This window comes from Pezoporus occidentalis, unplaced genomic scaffold, assembly GCF_034315485.1.
Source record: "Pezoporus occidentalis ecotype Australia unplaced genomic scaffold, CSIRO_AGI_Poc_V1 ctg44, whole genome shotgun sequence".
NCBI lineage: Eukaryota > Metazoa > Chordata > Aves > Psittaciformes > Psittacidae > Pezoporus > Pezoporus occidentalis.
Window position 1 is genome coordinate 4,407,497 of NW_026915769.1, and position 18,339 is coordinate 4,425,835.

General features: G+C 37.4%; 1 protein-coding gene across 2 annotated transcripts in view; it reads left to right on the forward strand.

The window, feature by feature from the left end:
• The window catches only part of PPARA (peroxisome proliferator activated receptor alpha), a 34,079-nt gene extending 17,128 nt beyond the window's left edge, over positions 1-16,951 (forward strand). For both annotated transcript variants that reach the window (XM_062634943.1, XM_062634944.1), the window contains 6 exons: positions 1,620-1,864; positions 4,720-4,880; positions 6,258-6,396; positions 8,732-8,934; positions 11,824-12,271; positions 14,528-16,951. In XM_062634943.1, coding sequence (XP_062490927.1) covers positions 1,657-1,864; positions 4,720-4,880; positions 6,258-6,396; positions 8,732-8,934; positions 11,824-12,271; positions 14,528-14,775 — 1,407 coding nt within the window. In that variant the 5' untranslated portion in view covers positions 1,620-1,656 and the 3' untranslated portion in view covers positions 14,776-16,951. The remainder of the gene's footprint in view (positions 1-1,619; positions 1,865-4,719; positions 4,881-6,257; positions 6,397-8,731; positions 8,935-11,823; positions 12,272-14,527) is intronic.
• The last annotated feature ends 1,388 nt before the right edge of the window (positions 16,952-18,339 follow it).

The window sequence follows — 18,339 nt, forward strand, 5'->3', positions numbered from 1 at the left end:
AGGCATACTACTCATGGAATCATAGAATGGTTTGGGTTGGAAAGGACCTTAAGAGCATTAAGTTCTAATCCCCTTGCATGGGCCGGGATGCCTCACACTAGACCTACATCACAGAGATAGCAATTTAACTTCATTTTCACAAATAAAATATAGAAGTGATTTCTCATTTCTCAGCTCAAGTATATTCCAATTATATCAGGGATATCAGGTGAATAATGTAATGTTTTGGACTCAGATCTAACAAACAGCAAACAGCACGTTAATTCCAGCTGTTACTGGGCTGGTTCATGCTGCCTCAACAGAGAAATTGTGCAAAGATATTCAATACTGAAAGTACTGGCAGAGAATAATAAATGGTGTCAACCAGAAATGTTTGCAGTTGATTCTTTTTCTCGTAAAAGTAATGTTTTGTAAAGGCACTCTTCATCTGCTAAGTTACTCAGTATGTTAGGGTTTCTTTTTCCAGAATAAATGACTGATTTTCCTAGGATGAATCCATCACAGATTATCAGAGAAAAGGATTGATTTCTTAATCTAAAATGTTCAGTGTCATATGAATCAAACTAGTTGGTATTTAAAACTTTAATAGCAAGGAAGTTTTGTTTGTTTTTTTAATCAGAACATCGCACTTTTATTTTAAAATCAGCATTTATATGTGTCCATATAGCCACTTATTGGTAGTTTCAAGCTTCACAATAAACTGCAGTGAACATGTGTTCTTTGGAAAGGCCAGCATTGAGTGGTAACCACAGTAACAGTCAGAGCTTCTCTAAATGCTCGTGCATATTCATTGCATGGACAAGACTTGCAGCACTATGTGTATGCACAAGTGTTAGTTACTCAGTGTGACAGTTTCTTTTAGCAGAAGTATATCTATGCAGCAGTAGTTAACATTCTGCAGTACATTTATTAATTCCTTATCTGAGAAGTCAACAAAAGAATAATTACAATTTGTGATGTTTTCTAAGGGATTTGTGCTGTTACTCAAAGTTGATGACAGTGGTGGCTAGCTTTGCAGGCAACTTTGAAAGCTTACTTCACTGTAGGAAATAGAACTAACTCTAGGAATTACTGATGTATTAGATTGCTGAAGATGTTATCTGACCAAAGTAGGTAAAAAAAGGTATTAGTTTTGGCCACTTCTACAAAGATTTTAGTGTAAGACAGTATTTTGTTCCCTACAGTGTCATAAGACCTGTTGAACAAATTTGAGAGATGAGAACAAAGGATAAAATCAACATATCTAAACCTGTTGGATGAAGTGAGAAAAGACTTGCCAAATGTATGTGTATTGATGTTTGTAATTTTTTTATATCAGTTTTCATGGGAGGTGTATAATGCACAATATGTAATTTTTATCAGCAAAGGAGAGAAAACAATGATCCACAGATTAATCTTGTCGTAACTCTCAGAATGAAATATTTTGGGCATGTTTTGGGTTTTTTTTCCCCTGTCCTGTTGACAATTCATGGTGCATAAAGCTTCTGGAGGAACAGAATGCTGTACAGTATTTCACTATTGGATTAAAAGTCATGTATTGTGTGCTGTGATTCAAATATGTATGAAAAAAATAAAATATTATGGTATTGTAAGTACAGGGTTTTTTATTCTTTCACCAGCATAAAGAAGTTTAAGTGACCGCTCTATTTGATCAACATGGTGGACACTGAAAACCAGCTCTATCCCCTTACTCCTTTGGAGGAGGATGATATAGGCAGCCCTTTATCTGGAGAGTTCCTACAAGATATGGAGAACATTCAAGACCTCTCTCAGTCTTTAGGTGATGATAGCTCTGGAGCTTTAAGTTTAACAGAGTTCCAGTCACTGGGAAATGGTCCAGGATCTGATGGATCAGTCATAACAGGTAAGAGAGTTTTGGTTTACCATAAAACTTTGTTTTATAAATACATGTAGTATTGCACAGTGACAGAAATTGAAAAACCTCTTAAATATAATAACCGTTGTTTATGACTAGGTGACACTGGAAATATATAAGCTGATTTTAGCGCAGTCATAAAATATTTAAGGCTGAAGTTAACTTAGACAAATGCCGTTGAAAAATGACTGTAAAGTCACTGTTTTAAATTATCGTTAGTATCAATGCCTTTTTCAACACAACTTGTAAAAATCACTGTGAAAGAAGTTACTATATATTGTAGTCATATAGGAATCCACAACATTGAACTGAAGGAATTCCTAATTTTTTTAAGTTTCTTCAAATCACATATATTCAAAAGGTGTTGTGAAATGTTTGCCAAAAACCTGACCCCTAAAAGCTCCCCTAGAATTCCCATGTATTTTGGTGTAGTGGTGTTCTGAACATGCTGTTTTCTCCCACTTCCAAAGAGGAATATTATTTAGTCAATGACTTCCTGGTTCAAGTAATACTCTGACTGCTAATACATTACATAGTCTTTAGTCAAAAGATCCTAGTGAGAGGCTTTGAGAGATCAAAATAGAATTCATTGAAGTGGTATGGGGCACTGCAATAATGTCAGTAAGGTATTCCTTTTGAAACTATGGGTTTACAAATCTTTTAGCAGTAGAGCCAGTTTATGATTAGCTTTCTGGTTGGTTTACATTATGTTTTGGTTTTTTTGGGGTTTCTTACTTTAAATCAATTTACTGGCTGCAATTGCTATTTTACCTTACAAAAACAGATCTGAGGTGTGCCTCTGTGCTGAAGTGGTTGAAAGGAATAGCGTGAGTTTTAAAGGCAGCAGGGAGAGCTGCCTCTTGGCACTACTGCCCAAAGAAATGTTTGTAGAACAACCATTTGTGTCCCTTTTGGTTGTAGACCTTTACATTAGAGAGATGCCTTCTGGAAAAAAAGTTTATATGGGTTTATAGCATCGTCCTGAAACATGAGGCTTTTAAATTAATTGTGTGTATGGGTGTACAAGTTTCTGGTGTCACCTTCTAATTTGACTATTCAGTGTTCATTGCAAAACGTTCTAGTTTTGCTGTTAGAGAAGATGGAAAGTGTAAACTTTCAAGGCTCAAATTCCATAAGGCAAGTAAAAAGAAATTAAAATCACACCTTAAAAAACCTCTTGGGTTTTAGGCTGTTCTTGATGACTCTAATGCCTGTGGGCTTGGCAGTGCTGGCAGTGCAGACTGAGTTCTATGCCAAGGTTTTTTTCCAACATAATACTTGCTGACCTACATTCATGAGTGTTTCTTAATCTTTCTTTTAAAATAACACACCCATTAATTTGCTTAAGTCATGTGGTGCAAGATGGAAGATAAAAGAAATTCTGGCCTCAGAAAATATTTTCCTTGAAGAAGGTGGAAAAATTAATTGAAATAATTAAAGTTGGAATGCGTTAGGTCTTTAGCATATTCATCTAGTAGTAAAATGTGTGGAGAGGTTTTTTTCATTGTACAACAATTCAGAAATGCTTTTCCCATTATAATCAAAACATAAAATACCTGAGCAAGACTTCTATTGCTAAATTATCTTGGAAGCAGACGTTTGCGTTACCTTCCATTTAATACGTGTTCAGCCTTTCTACTGATGTGCAGGATCAGGCTTTCAATTTGAGAAAATCTCTTTAGAAAAAGAAGTTGTGTAACTGTTTTTTAGACTTCAGTTTCGATTAGCATATAAAACTATGGGTACCTCTTCAAAAGTCAGGGGGACCTTAAGTGTATCTTAAGGATAACTTGCCATGAGCTAGGAATGTGTTTCTTGTCATAGCATAGCAATAGATCTTATGCTCCACACTAAGGCACAAGAGATGGAATATGTAATGGCAAGTTGAGATAATGGCAAGTTATAATGTTAATAACCTTTCTGGAAAGCGTGAATGACAGGTTAAATGGACATTATAATACAAACTTGAAGTCATGGGGGGTTTTAGTTCCTTGTGGGGTTTTTTGATAGGCTGGTTGGTTTTGGTTTTGCTTTGGGTTGGGGTGTTTCTTGTTTTGGGTTTGGTGGGTTTTTTAAATATATTTTGTATCTACTGCTCAAGACAAACAGTACATGGAATCACAGAATGGTTTGGATTGAAAGGGACCTTAAAGCTCATCTAGTTCCAACCGCTATGCCATGGGTAGGGATACCTTTCACTAGACCAGGTTGCTCCAAGCCCTGTCCAGCCTGGCCTGAACACTGCCCCAGGGATGGGGCAGCCACAAATTCTCTGGACATGTTGAATGCTGCTTTTTGGTTTCAAATTCATGTTATTTGTGAAAATGGTACATGTACATTCTTATGGTTAAGAAAATTTCCTTGATTTAAATGAAATAATAATTCGGGGCAGGGGGGCGGGGGAGTGTTACTTATTTTACATTGTGGGATAAAAAAAATCATGTTCACATCAAATTGAGAAACATTTGAAATATTCCAAATAAAAAATGGAATGTAGAAAAATCCAGAATAGCTTGGTTTTCTCATATTTTGTGTGCTGTGTGTTGAATCCTCAAGGACCATTATCAGCCTTCTAGCTCTTGTCAGAGTTACTTCAGCAAGGCTTTTTGTTTGTTGACATTGTATGTCTCATCAAAATTAGCAAGGCACACCCTGTGTTTTGTGTTTGTTTGCACTGTTAATATAAATATGAATTATTTTCAAACACGGCCAAATTATAGTATCACTTAATGACTATAAACTCATCATTTTTTAGCATAAGCTTTTTTTTCCTGTGGTTTTAGTATAGCAATGGTATCAGGTTTGATAGTATAGTGTTTATGAAGTGTTCCTTTTTCTTTTAGACACCCTTTCACCAGCATCCAGTCCTTCATCCATTAATTTTGCCACAGCTCCAGGTAGCATAGATGAATCACCCAGTGGAGCATTAAACATTGAATGTAGAATTTGTGGGGATAAAGCCTCAGGCTACCATTACGGAGTACATGCTTGTGAAGGTTGTAAGGTACAGTCATAATTTTCTTTTTAAGAACCTAAATCATGTTGCTTTATTTACAGGGTTATATGAAGATAAACATTTGTTACATAATTTTTTAATTAATATAATTCTAGCCATTAAAAATATTTAAATAGTAAACATATTGGTGATCTTTTCTCTGAAATAAATTGTTCAGATACATACCTGGATACCACAACTCAATATCAGACCTTCATCAAGCAGGGGCAATTCACAATGATATTTTTAATGCTGATTTTTCTGCATATAGATAGTTAATCACTAAAACAACTTAAAACACTAAACTGTGACCAAAAATCAAAGCCTACTTGCTCCACTAGTGTTTTATTTGTGTTGGGAGTATGGCTATGAGAAGCATGCCAGTTTGCTAGGTTTCCATTATAACAGTAACAAATGCTGAATTTCTCATCTTCACCACATTCTGCCTGAATCACTTAATATTGTACCTCTTTTAGTTCTGGGGCCAGTGCATGTCTCTGCAGCAAACTAATGTTATCAGTGTTATCGTCAGCTATTTTATCACAGATTGTTGGCCAATGAATTAGAAGATTCTTTTTCCTTCCAGTGTTTTAGTTTTCCATTTTTTTCTAAATTGTAATGTAAACTTAGATAAGTAATTATATACATGTACATTTTTCTTTCATGCACAATGTCAGAATATGATAATTCCAATATAAATCTTCCAGAATAATGCTACAATACCTATGAGAGGTGTGGGGCCAGTTCATAGTCAGTTGTGTCCCACAGTCTAAATGACTTCTTGTTATGCCATGTAATACAAAATGGTGCAGTGTCTCTAAATTTGCTAACCTTATGATTTTGTAGTATGAGACTAACCTTACATTGCAGTACCAAGACATCATGGTAAGAAGTTGACTTATAGGCTCTTCTGTAATGCTTTTTTTTGTGTCCTTGGCTTTTTCCATACACTGTGCTGTGCTGTCATACCCCTCACATTTGCTGGATGAAGAAAAGATGTGCTAAATCTGTGTGTTTGTGTGTCTTATACATATGAAAGATGAAGGTTATTTCTGACAGAGGATGCTTAGAGAATGTGTACAAACGCAGTATGTCACTGTTTTGCTTAATCCTTAAAGACAAATCTAGCCAGGTACTCTGGGCTCTCGGTCCTCTCCCAAGAAAGAGGGCTGGGAGTTACTCCTTCCTTTTGTGTTTTCTATTCTGTACATGCCTTCATACTTACCACTTCACTGCATAGATTCTTACCTTTGGAGAGGTTATACCTTGTGTATTTTTTTGCTAGTGACATCAATAAACAATGAAAGAAAAAAATCACCTGTATGACTGAAGCTTAGTAGTCAACTTTCTTTAACATTGCATGTTGTTTTCTCAAACTTTTTATAGGGTTTTTTTAGAAGAACAATTCGTTTAAAACTCATCTATGATAAATGTGATCGCAACTGCAAAATTCAGAAAAAAAATCGTAATAAGTGCCAATACTGTCGTTTTCAAAAGTGCCTTTCAGTTGGAATGTCACATAATGGTAGGTAAGAGTGCCCTTAATAATTTGTTTGGTCCTACCCAGAGTCTGCTTCTGGAAGCAGGCACTTGGATAGTGTTTTTACTTGTATATATGAGTTGAACCTCAGATTTTTACAGTCATGGGGGGGACACCATTTTCCCTAATGAGTAGTTAATGTAATTGATACATAGCTGCCAAATGTACTGTTATGAGCTTTACACTCAATTGTGCTGGATGTCTATTTGTCCATATGAGTGTTCATTTAGTTGCTTTCTTCACCCAGAACTTTGCACCATTACTCCCATTGAAACAAGTTTCAATACTGGAAGAATTCTGATCAAGAGCATTTTAGATGAGTAGGAGAACAACTAGCTCATTGTGAGAGGGAATGACGTAGGATAGAAATCTGTAGGAAACCAGACTTATGATTTTTCAGGTTACAGTGCAACAGCTCTTGGGCAGATGGTTCAGGGAGTGGTGAGGGAGGGCAAAGATCTGTGCTGACTGTAGAACAAAAATCTGGTAGGTTGATTGTTAAATGGAATGGTAAAAAATCAGAGTGATTAGATATTCAGTTTAAAAATTATGTTATTGTGTTAATGATTTAAGATAAGGCTGGTAAGCCTGTGGTTTACAGGCCAATTTCAACCCACAAGGCAGTTTTATGCACAGTAGGTAGCTTGCTAAGCAACTCTGGTAAACAGGGAGAGGCCCAGCCATGAGAAAGCACATTTTGTTCAGGCAGATGACAGTAGTTTGCTTTTCCTACCTAGGTCCAATAGTGTCAAGGCTGACCCTGAGAGCAGGTGCAATTTGGGAATGGGTGAAAAGTAGGTGAAAATGCTGAGCTGTGGGTTAGGAGACTTCCTAAGGAAAATATGCAGTCAAGATAGCTGGGTGGGAATGTGGTTGGGGAAGCTGCCTATGACATGGTAGTCTAGAGTCCTAGAATGACATTGGGAGAGTTGACTTTCTGGTTCTGGGGAAGTCTTGACTTCCTTGTGGTGAGCCTTGACTAAGTTCCACTGGGAGAGAGCTAATAGTCTTTACAAGACTGGTGGTAAGCTTCCTGAAGCAGCAGGCTTAGGGAGAATGCACCAGCCAACAAAGTAACAGCCCAGGGGCAGGAGTTGAACAGGGAGCTGTGCTGGTTGGCAGGAATTAACATTCAGTTGAAGCTTTAAGTTTCAGTTTAGAGCAGATATTCTTCCACTTTTCCAATAGATCCATGGCCAGATTCCAAACAGGCCTTCCATGTTGGGCTTCCATTGAAATCCAAAACCGTATTTCAGATCATGCCTAGAGATACCTCCTCAAGTCAGGAGAAGGTTGCTTGGGTATGTTGAAGGGCTAATTCTGCCTATGCTCTGAATTGCTCAGTCTAAGCAGTGAGGTTCTGTCCTCTCACTGGTGAGATGCTGAAACGTGGTAGAGTAACCATCTCTATTAGCCATTCTAAAACCTTGCACACCATCAGAGGGTAAGGCCCCTTTTAAAATAGAGCTGGGTTAGTTTTTGACTGAAACTAAAGAAGGATATTGATATGCCTGTTTTATTGTTAAATGGCAAGACCACTTGCCCAAGAACTAGGAGACCTCCATCCCAGTGGAGTTGCAAACTTACGTCTCCTTCTCAAAAGTATATCCTGATGACTAGATTGGATACTCAAACTCTGTTCTCATCCTCTCCAGTCATGAAGGACTAATTTATTGAAGAAAAAGAAGCATCAAATGCTGAGGCTAGGAAGAGGTTTTGTTGACAATAGCCTTTAAGCATAAATCAGTCTCTGGTCTGTTTTGTTCTCACTAGACAATACAGATATGTTGAACTGAAAATAGAGTGCATAAAGAACTTAATGCCCCAGCAGGTTCAAGATCAGCAGTGGGATTTGGGCCCAACCCTGCTGCAGTGTTCCCTGTGGAGTAACCTTCCAGGCAGGTCTCCAGCTGGCATGTGCACCCTCTGCCAAACTCCTGACAGGAGTTTACTCAGTTTTTAGAATTCCCAAGGCATACTTTGAATTTCTTACTGGGAGCTGTAGAACACAATAAGGAGAGAAAAAAAAAATAAATACAACTACTTAGGTAATGTAGAAGGAAAAAAAGCATGCGTTCTAGCTCATTGTAGATACCAGGTTGTGTGTTGAAACATCTGATTACCTTCAGATTTTGCATAAATACTTAATCACTGTGTTAGAAAGGATGAGATTTTTTCACTTGTGAATTTCTCATAATAAAGATGCTGCCTCTATCTCAGTTTTTCTAGTCACAAAGTCTTACTGCTCTAACCAGCAATGTTAAAAGGTACAGGTTTCTGTGTAACTAACATTTGTTTTATAACTGTGTCTTCCCATCAGCAATACGTTTTGGACGAATGCCAAGGTCTGAGAAGGCCAAGTTGAAGGCAGAAATTCTAACAGGTGAAAATTATGTAGAAGATTCAGAAATGGCAGATCTTAAATCACTTGCCAAAAGAATTCATGATGCTTACCTGAAAAACTTCAATATGAACAAGGTTAAAGCCAGAATCATCCTTGCAGGGAAAACTAGTAACAATCCTGTAAGTACTTTTGCAGTAGCTTTAAAATAAAGCTGTCAGGTATATAAGATAATTTGTTGAACTCCTAATCAGATCTACTAGAAAATAAGTATCATGTTAATATAGACAATAAATATGTAAAAAGAATGCCTGTAGTAAATACAGTTGCTTTTAGCCACCATCAGAAAAATAGGAAACTTAAGGAAAATCAGGTGATTAACTTGTAAATGGAAGCTTAAAATCTCAAATTATAGTAGACACACAAGGGAAAGATAATTAGTTCTTAATTAAAAGCAAAAAAAAAGACATCTAAATGTGAATACCTCTTGGTATGGGTGGGGGAAATGGTTCCAAAATAATTTCCTATTTGACAGCAGAAAAATAAATATTTTTTTTTCTGCCACAAATGCCAGGATAAATACTGTTATCTTTTAAGGCGTACAGGAGCTCTGCATGACTTCTGTTTTAATCACAACAATATTAATGGCAGGAGGGAAAAGAAAACTTGAGTTTGTAATTCTTTATTTACAGTTCTGGTCACTTCCTCACCTGGCCTTCCTGGTCTTTACTGTATGGTTACCTTGAAAGGGAGAAGCAAGCAAGGTTGTAAAGACACGTACGCTGTAGAGATTATTTTTCTCTCAGGATAATTTAGTCAAGGTCTACCTAATGCTATCACTTGCTTTTTGTTGTGTAGCACATGAGATTGTATAACCCTTGTAAGGACTGACTTCTTTCATTTATGCATATGTTTTTAAATTCTGTTGGGATTTATGTTAATTATATGGAGAAGATCAGTCTCTTATTTTACCAACAATTTTTAATTTCAGGAAAAATTTGCAGGGAAGAGGCTTTACATATGCCACAATAAAAAATCCCATGTAACTGTGGGGATGAGTGTTATAAAAATTGCAAGCAAGCTGTCTTCTAAATTATGGAACTTGGCATATTATAGTCTAGTCTAGCCAAGAATACAGGATTCTACATTAAAAGAGACATACGAGTAAACCCAGTCTTTTTCATTGGATTAAAGAGATGTCTAAAATTAAGCCCAGGCTTAAACTTTTTGGGGTGCAAGCTGACATAAGCCTACAGTAAATACTGTGCTTTAACACCTTACCAAGTAGGTATCTGCATAAAGTTCTTTTCACGCTTGTTGCCACATGTCAGAATCACCAGTTAAAATATGTATCATACATGTAGGGATCCCAGATCACTTCATCCTAATTGTTGAGTTTCTATTTATGCAATCAAGGCTCTTGGATTATAGTCATCTGATTGACTAGCTAATAGTGGCTGGCGTGTGTCTTGGTAAATTTACAAGTAAAAATTAATGAGGAATAAGGCCTAGTATGTTATCAACAGACTGGTTTCTCATTCTTCAATATGCAGGGAAGAGAAGAGGGTTTTTAAGCTATTTCATCATCTCTGGGGAAAACAAACATTTTAATTCTCTTGTGACTTTTTAACATAAAATTAAAGAAAAAAAGGGGGGATTTGTTGTTAGTAATCCACCTGCTTCTGAACAGTGCATTAACAGCTGATTTACTGAATCCTAATTCCTGTCACCACTATAATTCATTTGAGAATTAACTACTGTTTTTAACAATGGCAAGGTATCATTTTTAAATTTAGCTTCTAAGTCATTGGCCATACATATTTTCTGCATAGTGAAATGATGATAAATCCCCAAAAAGATATATGAGATAGTCTGCATCTTCAAAGGGTTTAGAAATGTGTTTACTGCTTTGCCACTTTCCATTCATATCCAGATGCACACAGAAATTTCCGTTCTGTGTGACACTAAGTATAGAAGTGAGCTGGAAAGTGCAGCTGCCATAAGCATTTGAAAGTGGACAGTTGTGGGAAACTATCATGCTTGGCAGCTTTCTAAGTGAAATAAGTGAATTCTGTAGGTTTTTAACAGAACACCAGGTGTTCCTCATGATATTTAATCTGAGATAACCAAAACAGCACAGGGAAGGTGCTTTGCTTAGCATGTATGGAACTAGATATATTTTCAATCGCCATGACTTTGGTAGGCCAGCGAGCACTGGGTTTCATTGTTTTCCTTTAGTGGATTGCCCTCTTCAGACATGTATCAAAATATTTTTGAATTCTAATTGTTCTTAAGAAAGTCTGAATACTTTTTCTTATATGATGTTTTAAGAGACTGGCTCATCAGTTTGTAATGCACATACCTCTTTAAGCTAAGGGGATTATTGAAAAGGCCATGATCAAGACTGGAATTTTGTGTTGTCTGATATTCTAGTGGGATTTTGGGTTTAGAGATGACTTAGCACTAATTGTAGCTAGAAAGATGAATTGAATTTCTGTGGAAGATCAGCTGGGACATGGTCTATGAAAATCTGATAATAAAACACAGGAGTAGTAGAAGATTCATGTTTGTGTACAAATATGCTGTCCTGTATTTAAATGACTGTCTGTATTCCCCCTAGGATACTTCAGGAAAGCATCATGATGTGCATCAAGTGTAGTTAGTTTAGGAATCGATAGGAGTGTAGGCAGAATAACCTGGACTTCTGGAGAAGGTAATACAAGTCTTTTGTGAACCTTCTGGGACTTGCTCTAAGATGGATATATGCATACTAAGCACAGTACTTCTGGATCTTCACTAAAACTGCTACACAGAAGTAGATTAAAGATATGTCATACATATTTATATTTTACTATTTGCATTGTTATTTGCAGAGCAGACTTAGATATTGCAGTTTGTAGTTCTATAATACTTGGTTTCTCTATGCAGAAATATGAAAGAACTCATGGTTTACTGATAGTTGAAGACTGATCAGCATGAAAGTTAGATTATCAAAATTCCTATTCCTTAGGAAAGCAGTGATTAATAACCATTATTTTGAAACTGAATTAGTTTTGGTTTTTCCTCTGTAGCCATTTGTAATACATGATATGGATACCTTGTGTATGGCAGAGAAGACCTTGGTGGCAAAATTGGTGGCCAATGGAATTCAGAACAAGGAAGCAGAGGTTCGAATCTTCCACTGCTGCCAGTGTACATCTGTAGAGACAGTCACTGAACTTACTGAATTTGCCAAATCTATACCTGGCTTCTCCAATCTCGACTTGAATGATCAAGTGACACTGTTAAAATACGGAGTTTATGAAGCCATATTTGCCATGTTAGCATCTGTGATGAACAAGGATGGGATGCTAGTCGCCTATGGAAATGGTTTTATAACCCGGGAGTTCCTGAAAAGCCTGAGAAAGCCATTCTGTGATATAATGGAGCCAAAATTTGATTTTGCAATGAAATTCAATGCACTGGAATTGGATGATAGTGATATATCCCTTTTTGTTGCTGCCATCATTTGCTGTGGAGGTAAGCATTGCATCTTTGGTCTTTAAGGTGGTAAATTTTAATATTCCTGTGAATCAATAATTTTAATGGAAAAGCTTATATATTTCTTGAAGATTCAGTTCTACCTCTAACAATGTCATTTTGCCTTTTAGCATGTTTCATGGAAGATACTGTGTAACCATTAGCAGTCTTGATGCTGTATTTGACTGTAGGCAGATAGGTACACTACAGCTTTTAAGCAGATAGGTACACTTACAGTTTTTTGGTGTGCCTAACATGAAAATGAAATTTCCAATTTTATATAAATGAAATTGTAGATGTGTTTGGAGTTACTGTTAAGCCTCATTAGAGAGGGGTCTAGTTACTCTCTGTTGTTAAAAGTGGGATGTGAAGAGTGTTGGTGGGTTTTTGTTTGGGGTTTGAAAGATTATTTTTCAATCATAGAATGTTTGCGTTGGGAGAGACCTCACAGCTCATCCCACTCCAATCCGCTGCCATTGGCAGGGACACCTTACACTAGACCAGGTTCCTCAAAGCCCTGTCCAAGCTGGCCTTGAACACTGCCAGGGATGGGGCAGCCACGAGTCCTCTGGGCAACCTGTGCCAGTGCCTCACTACCCTCTCTGCCAAAAAAACCCTCTTTCTAATGTCTAATCTAAATCTCCCTTCTGTCACTTTAAAGCCATTCCTCCTTGTCACTACATGCCCTTGTAAGAAGTCCCTCTCCAGATTTCTTGTAAGCCCCATTTAGGCACTGAGGGGCTGCTCTAAGATCTCCCCTAAGCCTTCTCTTCTCCAGGCTGAAAAAGCCCGGCTTTCTCAGACTGTCTCCATAGCAGAGGTGCTCCAGTCCCCTTTATCATCCTCATGGCCTCCTCTGGACTCGTTCCAACAGGTCCACGTCCCTCTTATGTTCAGGTCCCCAGAGCTGAACGCAGTACTCCAGGTGAGGTCTCACGAGAGCAGAGCAGAGGGGCAGGATCACCTCCTTCAACCTGCTGGTCACGCTCCTTTTGATGCAGCCCAGGTTACGGTTGACCTTCTGGGCTGCGAGCACACACTGAACCCCTCTCATGTTCAGTTTCTCATCAACCAAAACCCCCAACTCCTTCTCCACAGGGCTGCTCTCAATGCAGTTTCTGCCCAGCCTGTATTTGTGTTTAGAATTACCCTGACCCAGGTGTAGGACCTTGTACTTTGCTTTGTTGAACTTCATGAGGTTGGCACTGGCCACCTCTCAAGTGTGTCAAGGTCCATCTGCATGGCATCCCTTCCCTCCAGCTTGTTGACTGAACCACACAGTTTGGTGTCATCAGCAAACTTACTGAGGGTGCACTGAATCCCACTGTCATTGTTGCCAACAAAGATATTAAACAGAGAAAAAGAAAATAAGAAAGTTCTAACAACTGTTCCTGCCTGCCTTTTTTGCATTCTGCCAGACTCACAGGGTGTTTCACTGCTCTGGTTGCATCCTTAGCAATTACAAGGAGACATACAACCTGTGGACTTTCAGAAGCTTTATATGCTAGTTTAGATAGCAAATCAAGATTAAATCTTGAATTATTTTTGCATAATAAATTGGTATTTTCACATTTTCAGAAATGAAGAGAGTGAAGGCAAAATGTTTTGTTTTGCTTTACCCCTCTATCCTCCTCCTAGGAACTAGCTTAAGTTTTCAAGAAGCATATGTAGTCTGTTGTCCCAGACTTCTTACAGAGAAGTTTAATCTGGAGAGTGAAGGTATTACAGGACTAAGTGGCTGAAAAGAGATCATGTAATAGAAAGAGTGAAACACCCTTAATAGGGGTTCTCTACATCCTGTCAATAACTTGTGCTATGACAGTATACATACAGGAACCAAGAGTGAAAGCCTGCTACTTACGTCTTGCTACATTGCTACCAAACTTCAAGAACTCTCTAGAAATAGCCACATGCTTTTTCCATCTTTACTGTTTGAATTCTGTTATCATGCAGAATATAAAACTGGATACTTCTGGTTTTGGGGGTGAGAGAATGGGTGGGGTTTTGTACTTTTGTGACATGAGTTGTATTTAGTGGTATGAAATCTCTCCTCAAATAACTGTTGGCATTGATGAAAGTTAGGCAAAAGGGATGACTACTTTTTTTCTTGTCTTTCTTTTTCAGATTCATTTTAAGCCTCATTGCCCTCAGTGTATAATGTAACTGTAGCCTACAACATAAAACCTATAAAGTAGCTTACTTTAAGGAATAATTATAAAATTATGACATGCATTCTTTTGCTTGTGTTGAGAACAGATCGCCCTGGTCTTGTGAATGTAGGACACATTGAAAAAATGCAGGAGAGCATCGTGCATGTACTGAAACTTCACTTGCAAACCAACCATCCTGATGACGCCTTCCTCTTCCCGAAACTCCTCCAAAAAATGGCTGACCTCCGACAACTAGTCACAGAGCATGCTCAGCTTGTTCAGATAATTAAGAAGACTGAATCTGATGCACATTTACACCCTTTACTACAGGAAATCTACAGGGATATGTACTAAGGATTTTTAGTAATTTTTTCCACAATATTTGAAGACGAGCAATACTAATAACGGATGGGAGCAAAACTACTTGCACAGTTATCTGCTGTTCACTCAGCCCAGAAAAATCTAATGCTGGGTAGCTGGAGTGTTACACTTCTTTTGGTTTGGGATCTTCTGTCTTTTTTTGAAAGATTTCTGCAGAAAAGTACTGATCATAGTGCTCGTGAAGTGTCTTACAATGGTTCTTTTACTTGGAAATTTTAAGATTGGTAAGGAATACATATTTGTATAATAAATCAGAATGTTAAGTAACAGAAATGAACAAAATTGTATTTCCTCTTGGCTTAGTCATTTTAGAATTACTATAACAAATCCCACAAATTCTCTGCAGGTATATGCATAATCATAAAGGTTATGCACTTCTGGCTAATGGTAATTACTGAGAACCAGCTAACACTTTTCCTTACAGCAGTCAGTCTAGGTATATGAAATGCTTGGATATTACTGTACATACACATCTAAAAAATTTGAAAGACCTTTGATCCACTGCTGCTTTAATTCCATGAAATGCAGTACAGCTTCATATAGTATTACATTGGTATAATTTAGGATTAGCCTAGGTGTATCCTGGTAAGGTTAGACCTTAGGACTAGCATGTTTAAAAGATGGTTCTTTTATGAAATGGATTAAAGTCCAAACAGTTATCTAAAATACAGTAGAGATGTTCCATTCAGGTGTTTCTTGGAGAGTAAATGTGATAAAGCGATGGAACCCTTTTTTCAAGTGTTTTAAGGAAATATGAAAGTGTCCCTGAGTAAAAATGGTGTCATACCATGTGTATTTTTGAGAACTTGTAATAGCTCAAGCAATTTTGGCTTAAAAATGCTATCTTGTCTTAGCAAGAGTTTTGGAGAGACTGAAAACTCTGATCCTAGCCCAGAGAAAAGAATTTCAACTGCACAGCATTCTAGTGCCGTGATAGCTGACTCTGAAGATTTGATTGTATAGGAAAGGCACCTTCTTTCTTGACAAGTATCTTGGCAGTACAGAATTGTTTGGATCTGTTTACTTTTGTGATGAATATGGTGTTTCATTCTTTCCAATTGTCCACTCACCTGTATTTCTTTCTGTTCTGTCTTAGGCCTTGTCAATAGAAGTATTAGCTAGATTACTTCACCAAATTTTGTCCTTGTCCATACAGCCGCAGTGGATAAGGGGACAATATTATCAAGAACAGCATTTGTAGGTATTGTTTGTGCAATATTGTGAAAGAGAGCACAGTTGAGAGTAAGTTTATCACTGAGAGCAAACTCTGATTTTACAATAGTACATACTGCTAGTGCAAAATAAGCCGTAAGGAATGTGCTTGACTTTGCCATTTTACAGGATCTTTTATCAGAGAGTACTGCACAAAAGTGCTAACTGCATGCAAGACACTGTGCTATTTCTTTTTCTATTTTAATATGGTGACTTCACATTTTTTCCTTATTTTAGTGTTTGTTTCATAACACAAAGATCTCAGGAGCCAATCTTAGCATTTTCACAATAGTTAAGCTTTCAGTGGCAGTGGCACAGGAGAACACTTTGTACTTGTTTTATTGTAGCACATTTGAAGAGTTCAGAATCATACACCTTTACTAGACGAATTAAGTAAGATCATTGAAGTGCAGACATCACACTATGATTCTCATTTTAGTCACTTGTTTCTTTACAGGCCTGCTGGCATGGCTAGACACTGGATAAATTACAGGTTTAAAAGCAACTTGTCATTTATCCAGGCAGTGGTCATTAGCAGAGGTTTTGGTGTCAGATATATTTAGTATAAAATACTGAAGCATAGGAATCAAATTTGGTGACCATTGAGGTCAGGATAGAAGCAATGAAACACATGCACGAAAGTTTCTCCCCTTTCCTGCTGCCAGTGGGCAACAGGAAGAAATAGGCCTTACATTACAGCTACTTCTAACACTTCATTAAGAGAAGATTGTTGGTCTTACTAGGAAACAGCAGATGAGAAATGGGTTGTCTTTTGTGGTTTACAGCAGTACAAGGTACGCCCTCCGAAATAACATGAGTATTTTAGCAGTGATGCTGCTTTGTTCTTCCAGTCAGCTGTGTTTCACTAGAGGACTGCGGGGTTTAAGTGCAAGACATTCAACATTGCAATAATTGATCTGCAACATTGCTTACTCAATGCCATTCTGTGATGGCTCTAATACCCAAATGTTTTATCTTCTAAAAAAAAAAGTATAAGCTGAATTTTCTTCCCCCAGAGCTTAGATATTTGCAAAGAGGAGATCCCAAAGTCACGTTCCATAGTTTGGGAGTACAGAAGTTTCTCAAGAAACCCAGACACAGTCAGTGTGGACAAAACCTGGTTTTCCTGCTCTTGTTCTCAAAAGTGTCTAAACCAGTTTTCTGAAATTTTAAAAAAACCTGGAAAATTTAATAACAAATATATAAATTCTCAGCTAAACTATAAAGAATTGAAAACAGCAAAATGCAGTGGAAGGCATAATGTTTAGCTGTATTAGCAGCTGCTTGTAACAGGTTCCTATTACTGGCATTAGTAAAGGGTGTAATTTGCACTTCTCCTGTTCCAGATCCATTTTGTTTTGTTAGTTGAAAACCAGCAAGCATTTTTTGACTAGTTCCTTGGACACTGAAGTTTTATTTCTGTTTTAAAGTAAATTGCAGACCTTTAATGAAAAAAAAAAAGAAAAAATTACAGAATTACTGAATTACAGAAATATGAACAAGATGTTATTATAGCCTAAAATTCTGGATGGATTCCACTGCCCACACTGCTGCACTGTGCGCTTACCCACAGCCTCTTTAAAGAGTGGCACAGGGCAGATGATTCACTTCCCCAGCGTTAATGGCCAAAACAAGTTCTGAATTTCTACTTTCCACTTTTAATGAAGTACATTCACTACTTCAGTAGGTGACTGCAACAGGCTTTTGCCATTTCAAACTGACCCCATTTGTGTTCCTTTCTTGGAAGTTTGGAATCTGAACTAGTTTGAAATCTATTACAGGAGCCTTCAGCATCTCCATCTTATACAGGTCATCTAATACTTTGAAATGCCCCTTCTGTGGACGGAAATAAAGGGTTCAGATTTTAGAATTAAAAAAATATCAAAGATTTACTGACTTGTTAGGGATAGTTTTAGTCTGATTCTTACCAGTGTAACTGCTATCATAGCACCGAAGTGCTCTGTTTAGCAACCAGGTACCCACAACAGCTTGAGACAAGAGACAGGAGATGGATAGAGAAAAATCCTAGGAAACAATGGTACAACTTCAGTTCTCAACAAACGTACAGCTTGTTCATTTTTGACGGTTGTTTTGGGGGGGCTTATTTATTTATTGGGATGGCCTAGGTACTATGACAAGGGGAAAAAAAACAAAGTTTTCATGTCCAGTGTTAGGGAAATCTGATGTTCATTTGTATCTCCCTCTTAGATATTTTCTTTAAAGGTGTACTGTCTTCAGTGTAACAGCACACAACTGCTGCTTAAAAGCAAAAGTCAGTTGCTTTGTACCTTTTTAAATTTCAGAATCCCTCTTCTGTTTTAAACA